The sequence below is a fragment of the Elgaria multicarinata genome, chromosome 3, assembly GCF_023053635.1.
Source record: "Elgaria multicarinata webbii isolate HBS135686 ecotype San Diego chromosome 3, rElgMul1.1.pri, whole genome shotgun sequence".
Taxonomy (NCBI): domain Eukaryota; kingdom Metazoa; phylum Chordata; class Lepidosauria; order Squamata; family Anguidae; genus Elgaria; species Elgaria multicarinata.
The window spans coordinates 62,434,133-62,447,559 of NC_086173.1; the positions used below are offsets into that span (position 1 = coordinate 62,434,133).

Sequence of the window (13,427 nt, forward strand, 5' to 3'; positions counted from 1 at the left end):
TTGCCCAGGAGCTGCAGAGGCTTGACTATCTGGAGTCTGGCACCAAGATACCTTATTTGCAGAATTTGGTGTGTGTGTGTGTGTGTGTGTGTGTGTGTGTTGTGGTGGGGAGGCAGGCAGACTGCATACATTTTGCCGAGCCTGGCAATAAAGATTGCCCGATATCTGCACCCCCAGGCTGCTCTCATCTGGGTTCATCTTAACAGCATTAAAAGCTTAAGAAAACTAATCCAGCTCTCCTGTGGCATAAGACTGAGTTAAGGTGGGACTGAACTTGCTAAGTCAGGCAAAAGGAGGATCCTGATGTCACCATGATCTTCCCAAGGCTTCCAGCCTCGGGGATTTCTTTTATTTCCTCTTTCCTGCTCCAAACTTGCACCTGATGGCAACCGCACCGATCACTCTGGCTCATTCACCCTCGCCCATGTCGGTGTCCTCACAGCCTGCTCCTGCAACGCTCTGTCTTGCCTGTTATTGCACTGGGAAGACCTGCATACGCCCAGGGGTCTGGCTCCTGCTCTCTAAACACAGAGCTGATCTGTGTTTCTCTGAATGTTGGGGAAGGGCAAGAGAAATAAGCCAAATGCAATGTGGAAATCCATCCTAATGGAAGGTTAAGCTTGCTTCCACCTGCCCCAGCATTAGCGGCCAGACAATTCTCCCTTCCCTTGGTATTTCAGACCCTGGTGGTGGTTGGGCTGAAATGTGTGCCAGAACCCATTTGTGGGGCAAGGATACCCTTGTGGCTAGTTCCCATCCTCTGACTTGCCCCGTCTCTTCTCTCTTCCCTGCCACACTTACAGGGTGCCCACTTGGCACTGATCGACTCTCTGATGACGGCAATTGCATTGTTAAATTTGTATTAGGAAAAGGGAAAGGGTGTAAACCGTCACAAGATGTGTTACAATTTTGGAGTGGAGAATAATGGTCCCAGGGGGTGGGTTGCACTTATTATTATCATTTTTAATATGGTTATTATGATTATTATTATGATGGTTATTACTATTATTAGATTATTGTATTAAGCAGTTTTTTTCTTTGTTCTTTATTGGTTATTATTGTAGGGTAATGAGTTGATGTGTTGTGATTATTGCATACTTTTAATTTTAAAAACAAATAAAAAGTTATTTAAAAAAACACCCCATTTGTGGAGCAAGGATACCCTTGTGGCTAGTGCCCATCCTCTGACTTGCCTCGTCTCTTCTCTCTTCCCTGCCACACTTACAGGGTGCCCACTTGGCACTGATTGACTCTCTGATGACAGCATTTGCATTGGAAGCCACCAGCTCATTGAATGCTGCACCGGGTACTGATCCAGCTGCCATCTCCTGGGACCAGAAGCTTCTGCACTGGATTGACATGGTACGATTATGTATTTACTTATTGCGTGTGTGTTTAATTATTATTATTATTATTATTATTATTATTATTATAATAGCAAGACCCTGCCGCATAGGCTTACATTCTAATTCTTCGTTCGGAGGAGCTCAGCGTAGCACACTTCGGGTTATCCCATTTGTTCCACCCGCCAGCCTTGCGAGAGCACTTTGGCTGAGACACCCACTGAGCTTCATGGCCAAATGGGATTTTGAGCCCCGGTATCTCTAGTCAGTCCGGGCCCTGTGGTGTGCAAGACATGAGGCTGGTTGGGTGGTTGTGATGGGTTACTTGGATTGTGAGCCCTTTGGGGGATAGAGGCGGATAGTGATGAAGTTGCTGCAAATCAGCCTCAATCAACAGGGTAGGGGCAAGGGAAAAATGTAATTCTGTTGGCCGCTTTGAATATAATCTCATGGGAAAAATGGTGTGTGTGTGTGTATATATATAAATATATAGACACGGACACACAGACACAGACACTGCAGTGTCCATGTAGTTAAGAGCGGAGTAGATTCTACATTCCGCCATTGTAAGATATATGTATTGAGTGCCAGCTCCAGGCTTTTGAGGGCCATTGGGCAAAACACCCTCAATGGGCTCCCTCCCCTCAGTGAGCTTAATGTCTCACCGCCATTGTCTCCAGCTCCTCTTGCTCCTCTTCCTCTTCCCCGTCATTCGTACTACTTGCTTGCTTGACAGGCCGAGAGGCAGTGAACAAGTAAGCAGTGGCATCTACTGTGGGCTCTTTTCCGTTTGCAATGGTGAAGACGGGGAGCAGGTCCAGGGGGCTCTTGTCGCTGGGCCCCTGCTCCGATTTCTTGACCCTATTTTGGATTGCGATCAGCTCGGCATCCATGTTTTGGGGAGACACACACATCCTGTTTCCTGTTTGGGAGGCGAGTGGAAGGGGGAGGACATAGGAGCGCTTCCGCACCGCAGGGGTTTGTGGGGCCTGAAGCGGTGTGGCTTATTCACAGCATGCTCCTGGTTGCCTCCCTGCAGATCATCCACAAGATTCAGCAAAGCACGGAGCAGGAATGTTCTCAGCGGACGGCTCCTGGTTCCGATGGCCAGACCCCGGCCTCCAACAGTGGTCCCAAGGTGTGTGTGCCTTGCTGTTCCAGCTTCCTTCTGAATGAAGCTGGGTGGGGTGTTGGGACTAGTATCTGGGCCGTGACATAACTGGGGGGGGGGGAGGGGGTTGGTAGTTGGTCTGTGGACCCTACCCCATATGTCAAAGCGTGGTGGAGCAAAGAGAAAAGGGTGGCTTGTTCCACATTGGCTTTGTTCTGCATATGAGCCGCACCCTCCCCAGCCCCTCCTGCCTTAGAGGGCAAAATGTGCTTCCTCCCTCCTGCCCCCTCCGCCGCAGGGTTGGGGACTCCCCTCTCCCTTTTAACCCTGCTGTGCTACCCTCATGCTGTGAGGTGGCCTTGGTCTGCTTCGTCCTCCCCTTGCTCATTTGTTTTCCTGGGGAACCGGCGGCCATTTACTTCTCCCCAAAGCTGTCCTGTGGGGCCGGCCGGCCGGCTGGCTCTACCAGGCCGGAGCTGTTGAACACTTGGGGAGTGGGGCTGGATGGGGGTGGTGCCTGCCTGGGAAGCCATGCCCTCTCCGATGGCCTCATCCCTGCCAGGCTGCCTGTCTGGCTGCCTGTGCTGTGGGTGCAATGCAGTCAAGGTGTGGTATTGTGACGGAGCTTGTCTTTTTCTGCATCTCTTTCCTCTTCGCCACCCCATGGCCTCCTCTCTCTCTCTCTCCTTCCTCTGCTTCAGTGTCCCACAAGGTGGTACTGGAAACTGGTTCCTGTAAGTGGGTGGTTTTACTTATTATCTCCCTGCTGCCTCGGCTCCTGTGCTGCATGCCAGGGGGACCCAGAGCAAAGGATGCTGGGGGTTTAGGACCTTGGAGCAGAGGTGCTTGTGTCTTGCAGGGAGGGCTTCCCTTGAGAATGCAGTTCCGGTGGCTGCGTTGCTCTTCTCCTTGTGGGGATGGGCACTGAACTGTGAGAGCAGAGGGCCCCCCGCCTCTCCTGGGGCAGTAGGAGTGTTCCTGTCTGAGACACCAGCTGCTGGGATGCTGGTATATCCCAGCATCCTTTGTTCTCATCTCCCTTCTCCCCACCATCTGTACCTGCTTTGGTCTCTCTTAGCTCCACGTCTCCTCCTGTGGGGACCCTTGAGGGGCAGCTTACTAGTTGTGTGTGTGTGTGTGTGTTTTGGGGGGTGGGGTTCGTGTGTCTTTTCTTCCTGCCCCAGATAAAATGGCCTCCTTGGGGTTGCAGGTGCTTGGGGTCTAATGGACAGGCAACAGAGCCTCCCTCCAGAGTTCAACAAGAAGCCCCCTCGTGTCACTTGTACGGAGGGGTTAAGAGACAGCCAGAGCAGGGCGGCTCATGCCTGGAGCTGCCAAGTAGGAACAGCATGCTAGTTATATGACATGCCTTTATCTCCCCCCCCGCATTTTTGTTGTTGCCTTCTGCCTGCCCCCCTCTCCACACCTTTGCTTGCTGCCCTGCTCTACTTGGTGCAGCCAAGGATGTGACCGGAGGATGCTTTGGACCAAAAGGTCTGGATAGAATGCAGCGTCAGAAGTGTCCAGGAGCGTGTGGGACGCTGCAGAAAGGGCAGGGCCTCAGGATTCCAAGTGCATGCTGGGAGGCATCCATCTAGGCAGGACGTTAGGCCTAAGCCAGGCCCCCCTTAGAGCATCCCGCCCCCCCTCCCCAGTCTTGCAAGGCAGCAACCCTTCCCTCCTCCCTCCCTCCTTGCGGGTGCATTGATCAGGCTCTCTCTTTTCTTTGCTACTGCATCCAGCATGCCATCGCTTTTTGTTTGAAGGAGTCGGGGAATAAGCCTCCTGTGGTAATGTATCCGTCGGCGCGCGCGCTCGCCCGCCCGCCCACCTGCACCGCCTTGCCATCCACTTGGGTTGCTGTTCTAGAACTTCTGGCTGTTCCTGCTGCAATGGGCCTGCCTCCACCCCACACGCTACCAACTTGCTTGGGGCTTCAAGAGGCGAGCTCCCCACCCCACCCCCACCCCTCCCGCACCATGCTGACATTTGTCAGGGCCCGTTTCCCCACGTTCGGAGCAACTGGCAGCTGTCTCTAGCGGCTCCAAACGTTCACGATGCAAGAGACCTGCCCCTTGCCGAAATCTATTGGGAGTTAGCCTCATATAGTTCCTCTATCCCTGAAAGAGTCTGAGCATAGATAGTGGGCTGGTTTGCAGGATTGAACAGTCCAGCAGGGCTGCGGTGTGTGCCAGCGGGCATTTTGGATATTCAGCACCTGGCCGTAGCTTCTCATGTGTGCGAACCCTTGAGGTGAGGGTTGTGTGAAGGTCAAACAACCCTCACATAACCCATGGTCTGTGGTTGGGTTATGAGAGGGTTGTTTAGCCCTTGCACAACCGATACTGCCCAGGTTCACATGACACTACAAGCTGCAGCCAGGTGTTGAATTTGTGGATTCTGCCTGGCATGCATTGCAGCTCAATGTGGCTTAACTAAGCCATGCTGGGGCGCCTTGGTCATGCAAACTGGGTCAATCAGCCTTGTGTCCCTTTTATTATTTTATTATATATTTCATTATTACATTTATATCCTGCCTTTTCCTCTTGCGAGAAGCCCAAGGCAGTATACACAGTCCTCCTCCTCTTCATTTTATCCTCACAACAACCCTGTGAAATAGGTTAGGCTGAGAGTCAGTGACTGGCCCAAAGTCACCCAGGGAGCTTCCATGGCAAAATGGGGACTAGAACCAACGCTCAAACCACTATATCACACTGGCTCTCCAGTGTGGTCTGTGGTTTATTCCCCTGCCCAATATTATTAAGCGTCTGCAAATAAGTGCTTTTATTTTGGGTTTTAAAAAAAACATGCCGCTCACCACTACACACCACATTGGCTCCTTGTCTTTCCAGAGCCCACAGAAATCTCAGGTTGCATTTCCCTTTCCAGTAGACACCCTGTTTGTCAGGGCTAAGGCCATGGCTAGACGAGGGGTTTGCAGGGCGACGATCTCGTGATTTTATGACCTCGAGATCGTCGCCCTTGTCTACACACGGCGTGCGACATCGCGGCCGCCATTTTGGTTTTGTTTTTTGAAGGAGAAGGAGCGCACAAGCGCTCGATCGCAAAATGTAAGTATTTTTTTTTTTTAAAAAAAAATCCCCGCTCCCCCCACCTCCCCCCTGATGGGCACAGAGCTCCTGGCAACTCGCAGTTACTCTTGAGGAGCCGTGACGATCAGCCATATGTTCTGTGGTCTCGGGATCATCCCGAGACTGTGGGGAAAACAGGGGAAAAGGCTATGCCGATATCCCGGTCCAAGGGAGGGATCATTGCTCCCTGCTCCCGGGATCCCCTGTGCGTCATGTGGACACACAGGGACGATCCTGGGGCGATCCCTGGGATATCGCCTGGTCTAGCCAGGGCCTAACTGTGTGTAGGCGGGCAGCCACCCAGGTTTCTCTTCAGAATGGCTCAGTATATCCATGGATTGGGAAGGGAAGCTGCAGGTGGATGTGGCCACTGGCACAAACCCTCACTCTGCAGTGTTAGGAGCTGACCTGTTTTGGCCTCTCTAGCCAGGTGATGACCCCACCCCCACACCACCTCTCCTTCTATTTGTTGGGGGTCTCTCCCCATCTTCTCCCTATCTGGCAGATGTCTAAGCAGCAGGGGGAGGGCAGGGCTTGCACGCTGAATTCCTGACTTCAGCAGGATTGGTGCCAGGGTGGGGCGGGGGACGGGGGCGGGTAGGAGTCTGGCCTCCAGCGCTTCCTGTGTGTGGCCGGTCCTTTTGCCCTGCACAGTGCGGTGTCCCCTTCCCTCTGATCCTCCCTCCAGCTCATTGCAGCAGGAATGGAGGTGCCCCCTTTGCCTAGTTTGATTTTTCTTCTTCTTCTTCTTCTTCTGCTGGCCTGCTGGTTGTCTGTCTCTGTCTGTGCACCTCCTCCCTCCCCCTCCTTGCCCCGTACACTGTCCCCGCACCGCCTGCCCCGCTCTGTGTCTCTGTCTCTGGTGTGGGGGCTGCCTTTGTCTTGTCTGCTGTGTCCTGGGGTGAGGACAAGCATGTTTGGAGTGGGAAAGGATAACTGGTGGTTGTCTGACGAGAGGGGGAAGCTTGACGGATAGCTCCTCTGCCTTCTCTCCCGTCCAGCAGCGCAGATCTTCCCATTTTAGAATCCCCCCACAGCCATTGTGGTGCTCCAGCCCCTTGGGCCGAGTGTGGGACCCGGACCTCTCTTGGAGCAGTGGTGGGAAAGGGAAGAGGGGCTCTTGCTCTTTGGGGCTGTAGAAGGGAGAGGTGTCTCCTTTTCTATTCATCTTCTGGCTGCTTCCTTCACCTCCGTCCTGCTTTCCTCCTTGGCTGCCTTTGAAAAGGGCTTTTGCCCAGGTTCTGGCTTGCCCTCTCCCCTGCTTTATACCCTTGTTTCCCTCCCAGCATGCACTCTGCTCTTGGTCTGGGGGTGGGTACCGTATTGTGTGTACCCTTTTTTGTTGTGGTTCATTTGCTTGGGGAGGGGCCTAATGCCACTAGTCCTTAGCCCTCTGGGTGCCCGCTCTGAGGAGTGTTTGAGGGCTGCTGCATGGTAAAGTCTGAAGTAGACTGGGTTTTGGGGCAGAGGAGCTTAGGGCGCAGAGTCACGGCAAGGGAGGACGCCGTGCCGTCCTTTGGGGAGACCCTGGTGCGGGGCTCGCGCCTGTCGTCGTTTTAACTTCTTCCTGCAACTTTGTTCTGCTCAGATCCGCTACCGGAAGGACAAGGCCCTGCCCAAACAGACGCCCTGCTTCCCTGCCATCACCGGCTTGAAGGATCTCGCCAGCGGGGGCGCCATTGCTGCCACCATCCACTACTACTGCCCCCAGATTGTACGCCTTGAGGGTGAGTCGGGGCTTGGGGCGGAAGGACGGGGGTGGCCACCTGGAGGCTATGGCGGCTGGGAGTGGATCTCCTGTCACCGCTAACTGCCGCCGTGCCCTTCCCCTGCCCGGCAGATGTGTGCCTGAAGGAGACGATGTCCGTGGCGGACAGCCTGTACAACCTGCAGCTTATCCAGGGCTTCTCTTCGGACTACTTGGCTGGCTCCTGCTTCCTCTCGCTGGAGGACCTGCTCTACATGCCACCTGCTCTGAGGGTGAGTTCTGGGGCTGGTGGTGAGAGCGCCTGCTTGGCAGGCCGAGGGTCCCAGGTTCAGCCCCCAACCTCTCCAGGCAGGGCTGGGGGGGAAAGAATCCGCCCTGGAGAGCCTTGGCTGCCAGTCAGTGTCGACTATATGGACCAAGGGTCTGACTCAGGACGAGGCAGCTTCTGTGTTTTCAGTATGAATCCCGTTTCTAAACCACCCAGTCATCAAAGCTCTCTGGGCAACTCGCCACAATTGGAAGCATAAGAAGCATGCTAAGACGTAATGTAAAACTTTTTAAAGTTTCAAAGCACAGAGTCAAACCAAAGTAAAGACCTGAGGCTCTAAGAAAGCCATCACAGGCTTAGAAGCCACCGGTGAGACCGTCCCTGGCCAGGGCGCTTCTGCCCCTGGGGAGGCCCTGGCTGCAGGAAGGGAAGCCCTGCCTTAGCGGCACAGGAGAGTCACCACCTGGAAGGCCTCCTATCCTGCAGCCTTGGCTGGCCCAGAGTGGAAAGGCCGCCTCCCCGTCCCGTGTGGCTGCTCGTGCAGAGCAAGCAGGGATTAGCATGTGGTCCCGGCGCTCAGCCTGCCTTGGCCCTAATGAGCTTCACTAATTAGAGGCTGGCCTTCCGGAGACAATGGGGCCCTTCTGTGGTGGGTGGCAGAATGACGCTAGCCGGTGGGGGCGGAGGCTTAGGCATTCGGACGGCGTCCTGATCCTGTGTACTCGCTCCAGTCCTGGCAATACTGCCTTCAGGTTTATGCAGGTGTTAGAGGAGAGGCCGCTGTCTTTCCTGACCACCCCAACCTCAGGCCAAGGGAAGGGCCATTCCGGTGCTTGGAGGGGGGAAAGAAGACTCTGTTCCCTCCCCCTTTGGTCATGGATTGTTCTGCTTCCCCAGATCAATGTTGGCGTGTTCCTGGCTGAGTTGTTCCGGTGCTTTGAGGTGCTTAAGCCAGACTTTGTGCGCCCAAAGGAGCTGCCCGGACTTCAAGGTATGGTTCCCCCCCGCCCCCCCCCCCCAGCTGACCGAGTCGTAGCCATTGGCTTGAAGCGCAAATACTCCAGGATGAGTGAACGGTTCCAGTCCCGGCTTCCTGTGGCTGCCTTGCTCTTCCTAGACCTATTCAGGTGTTCTCCTTGCATGCAAGCTCTACACGTGAGCAGGAGGAGTGGAGGTGAGGTGTTTGCTCTACTCCCGTGGTCTGCAGTGGAGAGCCGCCTCTATCCCTGGAGGCTGTCCTGAGATTTTAGAACCATGGAAACTCAGGATTTCAAAATCTTGGGAGGAGCCTTCATGGATACTCACCCTGGCACCCTCCACGTGGAGAGGATACGAATGGCAAGGATGGGGGTGAAGTGGGTAGAGCTTACACGAGGGGAGAACCCCTGAATAGGACTCCTGTCTTGCAATATGGCAAAGTTAGAGTAGAGGCCATGTTAATATCGTCCTTATTAGCAGGGTTAGATATATGCATACTTACAATTCCCAATAAGTGTGTTAAGCCCCCAGTCTGACAATGTAGCAAGGGCGCCTAATTTGTATGCTTCAGAATTTGGATTTTTGAGGTATTTCGGATACTGGAGTGGTGGTGGGGAAACTGGGGGGGGGGGAAGAGAAGGCAAGCAAAATGTGCAAAACTTCTTTATTGCAGTCAGATTCAATTTTGGGTGGAGGAGTTGTTATTACTATTAGTCTTCCATAACTTTTTTGGCAACCCTGGGGCCTGTGCACCTCCTTTTTTTAAAAAAGCAATTGTCTTGAGTTTCTCAAGGTCCCAGGGCTTGATAATCAACAGTTAGGTCCTCTCTCTAACAGGAAGGTGGGGGTACAGCATTTGCCGCCCACATTTTGTGGTATAAACCGAATGTGAGAGGCGTGACGCGTACAGACCCCACCCCCAAAAAGCCACTTTAATCTAATTACGTCACCAAACATATTTGCAGTTTCCATCTGTGGAGTGTCTGTGGATTCTGTCGGAGGATATATATATATATATATTGTGCTCATGTTGCTTTTTCTCTAGGTGTGTGCTTTGATGGCTTTGCCTTGTCCTCCATTTATGGCTCTTCCAAGTATTTGTTAAACCCTGGCCTTTTCTAGATAGCTCTGCATTTGGACACTGCAGACATTTTTGTGGGCTCTTTTTTTGGGGGGGGGGGGAGGGATGACTTTTATACATCAGATAGCACATTGCATGTCCAAACTTTAAGGATAGTGCAGACTGTGTTATATAGTTACACTGTTTATAGTATGTGTGCAGATCACACACACACACACACACACACACACACACACACACACACACACAGGCACTTTGACAGCCATCCCTCACCACACCTTCCCCCAATCCAGTGCCCTGCTGAGTAAGTGGAGTGGCCGCAGGGGCTGCTGGGATCTGGCATGCCCCAGCCCTGGAACAATGGCCCTCCTGTGTGAGCTGAGATTGGAGCAGGCTTCTCTCGAGCACCTTGGTACACGTGGCTGGCATTCCCACCCTCTGTCTTGACCTTCTATGGACTTAATCTGCAGCCTGAGCTCTCGGCTCTTTCCCCTCCCGGCTCGTTGGCTGAAGTCACTGTTCTCTTTCAGATTCCCCTGGGCTGAACGACTCTTTGACGCCCAACAGTGGGAACAACAACAGGTGAGTGAGCCTTTGGCACTCTCGCCACCGCTTTGAGCCCGCCCCCGGCTCTCCCTCGTTGGCCGCCGCTGGGAGTGAGGCTTGGGGTTCTGTGTTTCCGGAAACGAGGTGGGAGAGCTTCTCAGGGGCGCCCTCCCCTTGGAGCCGTGTTTGGTTGCAAGGGTTTGCACTGTGATGGAGAACCAGTGGTGTCTCCGTAGAGGAACGTCTTCTGCCAGGCGGTGGTACCCTAATGTTTCACCCACCAAAAGGACTGTCAGCTTCGGTTCCTGATGACTGCGTGAAGCTGCCTTAGATTGGGGCAGGACCAGCCCTACCATTAGGCAGAGTGAGGCAGCTGCCTCCAGTGACTGATGCTGAGGAGCAGGGAGTAGACACCTGTGTGTGCCATGCAGCGGTCCTTCTACCCCCTAACCTAGCCTACTGCCTTAGTGCGCACTGGAGGATGCTGCCCCGGCTGTTGAAGTAAGATTCAACAGCCACTCCGGCCGGCTTTTGTCCGCGGAACGAAGGGAGGCACCGTCTGGTCCTTCATCTGGGGCAGTGAAATGGGTTGGGCTTGCCCCAGCTGGGCGTGTGCTGTCGCCAGCATCCGTGGCTGACAGCCTGGAAAGCCACATCCACGGCTTCGAGAACGGGCCTGCCGTGTGTGGAGTAACGCTGTGGGGAACGCTGGGGCCACCACCTGCCAAGCCCACGTGGGCCGTGGGGATGTTGATGGAGAACTCCGAGTAGCCTCAGGAGCCGAGCAGCTCTGCCGCTGATGCCTTAGCTGCTCCCTTCCCAGTAGGCGCCCAAAGGCCCTGACTCTTCAGTGAAGGGCAACGGGCGGCGATTTGGGAGCAGGCTAGTCCTGCCATTGCAGCAGGCTGAGCTAGGCAGCCCTTGAGGGGCCCTGACTGTTTCTGTGCTGTCTGCTGCTACTTCTCTGCTTGCCCAAGGGCCTCTTTCCATATTAGAAACGGCTCAGGGAAACTCAATCTGGAAGCAGCTATGCCTGGAATCAGGGTGGTGGTGGTGGGGCGGGGGGAAGAGCTCCTTGCATTTTGTGGTGGGTCCTCCGCTTTCAGCCTGGTGGGACCTTCCTTTGCTCCAGGGAGAGAACCGAGTCCTGAACGCCCCAAGTGGGAGCAGCGGGCTCTCTTGGCTGAGGCTGTTAACCAGGAGACGCTCCCTGACTTAACCCAGATTGGGTTGCATTGGTGGAGGAAAGAGGAGCCTGCTCCTGGCCGGCGCTGCTGTTCTCACATTGCTCCGGGTCCGTAGAAATTGTCATCCTTCTTGGGGGGACAGGAAAAGCCTCTGATCTTAAGGCTGGCACGGATCTCCTCCCATTCGCAAGCTATGGGAATGCCTTTAGGCTGCGCATGAAAGGAACTGGCTCCGGCAAGCCTGTAAATACATGTTCACTTTGTTTGCCAAATGGATGAGCAGGCTGACACTGTGCGCTCTGCATGTACGTGCACCGTATAGTGAAATGCAGCGATTCTCATGTTGGGCCAATTCCTCCTTGAGTCTCTGTCTCCCCTTTCCTCCCGCTCAACCAAATTCTAGGTGTTTTCCCCTGTAGGGTCGGCTTGAAGCACCCAGTTGCCTCCTGCGGCCTCCCCTGGTGTGTGTTTGCAGGTTGTCTCTATTTGTGCTGCTCACTGGTTTGAGCTCCTCTCTCAGGGAGCCCTGGTAGCTGTGGCTGCAGGCCTCGGTTGCCCCTCTCCTAGGCATTGAGCTACGACGCTGGCCTTCCTGTGTGTGGCTACGACTTTTGTCACTCTGCCCCCGTCTTGATCTGATCTCTGCTTGTCTCTCTTGTTCTACCAGCAGCTCCCCAGTGTTCAGCTTTCGCCACCCACTGCTGCCTGGAGGGCAGGCGCAATCCCCGCTCTGCGGTTCCTTAGGTGAGATGCTGCTCCCGGTATTCTTTCCTCTCTCCCCCCCCCCCCCCAATACAAACCACTCATAAAAGAAGAAGAAAAATGGAGCTGGATTAAAAGCCTAAGCAAAACATAAGACTCTTAGAGGTGCTTCTAGTATCCTTCAGTAGTCCGGGGCAGTGGCTGCACGTTTTTCAGGGGCTGCAGAGCGGCAGAGTTTCCCGAGAGTTCTGAGAAGAGGTGTGTCACCTTTGTTTTGATTAATCTCCCAAGGAGGGATGGGTTCCATTGAACCACTTTGACAGCAACACAGCCAGGGCTGCTGCTGCTGCGGTCCTGTGCACACTTCGGTGTAGACGTGTGTAAACTGGTCTTCCTGAGAAACTAGATTTTAATTATAACTTCAAAAGGGGGTTGTTGACATAATTAACAGTGATCCAAACTTGTGCTAATTGCCTTGTATGCTCATGGGGAGAAGTGTGGCGCTTTTTGTTTTGCTTTTCTTTGAAATGCACGCTCGGCTAAGAGATACGTTTGCCAAAGAAGAGCGGGGCGCCCTTAAAGTAGAGCTTTGGTCCACTTTTTGCATACCTGTCTGCTCCTCCTTATTTTGATGTAACGTGGGGGTTACTATTCCCTAGACCAGGGCTGGGCAGCCTGTGGCCCTCCAGACGTTGATGAACTCCTCCTCCTCCTCCTCTTGTCATTGGCCGGGCTGGCTTGGGCTGATGAGAACTGGGGTCTCCATCACTTCCGGAAGGCCACAGTTTTGCCAACCTTGCCTTCGGCTGGTCTTCTCCTCTGACGCCAGCTGTCCCCTTAAGTGAACGCTTTGAATCCTGCTACCACATCATCAGGAGACCCCTGTCGTTTCCTCTTGGTTCTATGCTCCTTTGTGACTTTTTATGCCTTTGTGCCCATAGGGTCCCTGCATCATTCCACCTCCATGTCCCATGTAGAAGGCTTTGGTAAAGCATGGAGCAAGAAGCAGCTCAGGTGAGAGGGACGAGGAGGCATTGGGGGATTATGGGGATGGTAGTCCTGGAAAAACTTCTTCGCAAGGATGTGGATTGGTGGATGCTTTGGAGTTTAGGAGGTTGATAAGTTTTTGGCTAGTGTTTGAGCACTGTACCGTACACTTTATCTGTACTTGCTAACATACACTTTATGCATGTTAGTGGTGGATGGCTGGGTAGATAGATAGATGCATAGATATAATTTATTTTATTTATTTATTACATTTCTATACCGCCCAATAGCCGGAGCTCTCTGGGCAGTTCAATATTTAGAATTTTGAACAATTTAAAGTAACATCATTACATGCTAGATGTTCAAAAACAGGTAATATGCCGGGGGAAAGTCTGCACTTCCTAAGTACGGCTCTGGATGCAGA

General features: G+C 53.6%; 1 protein-coding gene across 2 annotated transcripts in view; it reads left to right on the top strand.

Moving 5' to 3' along the window:
* CAMSAP3 (calmodulin regulated spectrin associated protein family member 3) overlaps positions 1-13,427 on the top strand; it is a 47,615-nt gene that overhangs the window by 24,069 nt on the left and 10,119 nt on the right. Inside the window, exons 3-11 of one of the 2 annotated variants that reach the window (XM_063120467.1) lie at positions 1,228-1,362; positions 2,383-2,481; positions 4,197-4,244; positions 7,135-7,273; positions 7,387-7,526; positions 8,420-8,513; positions 10,112-10,163; positions 11,982-12,058; positions 12,958-13,030. In XM_063120467.1, the coding sequence (XP_062976537.1) occupies positions 1,228-1,362; positions 2,383-2,481; positions 4,197-4,244; positions 7,135-7,273; positions 7,387-7,526; positions 8,420-8,513; positions 10,112-10,163; positions 11,982-12,058; positions 12,958-13,030 (857 nt within the window). The remainder of the gene's footprint in view (positions 1-1,227; positions 1,363-2,382; positions 2,482-4,196; positions 4,245-7,134; positions 7,274-7,386; positions 7,527-8,419; positions 8,514-10,111; positions 10,164-11,981; positions 12,059-12,957; positions 13,031-13,427) is intronic. The other variant, XM_063120468.1, reaches the window with a different exon arrangement.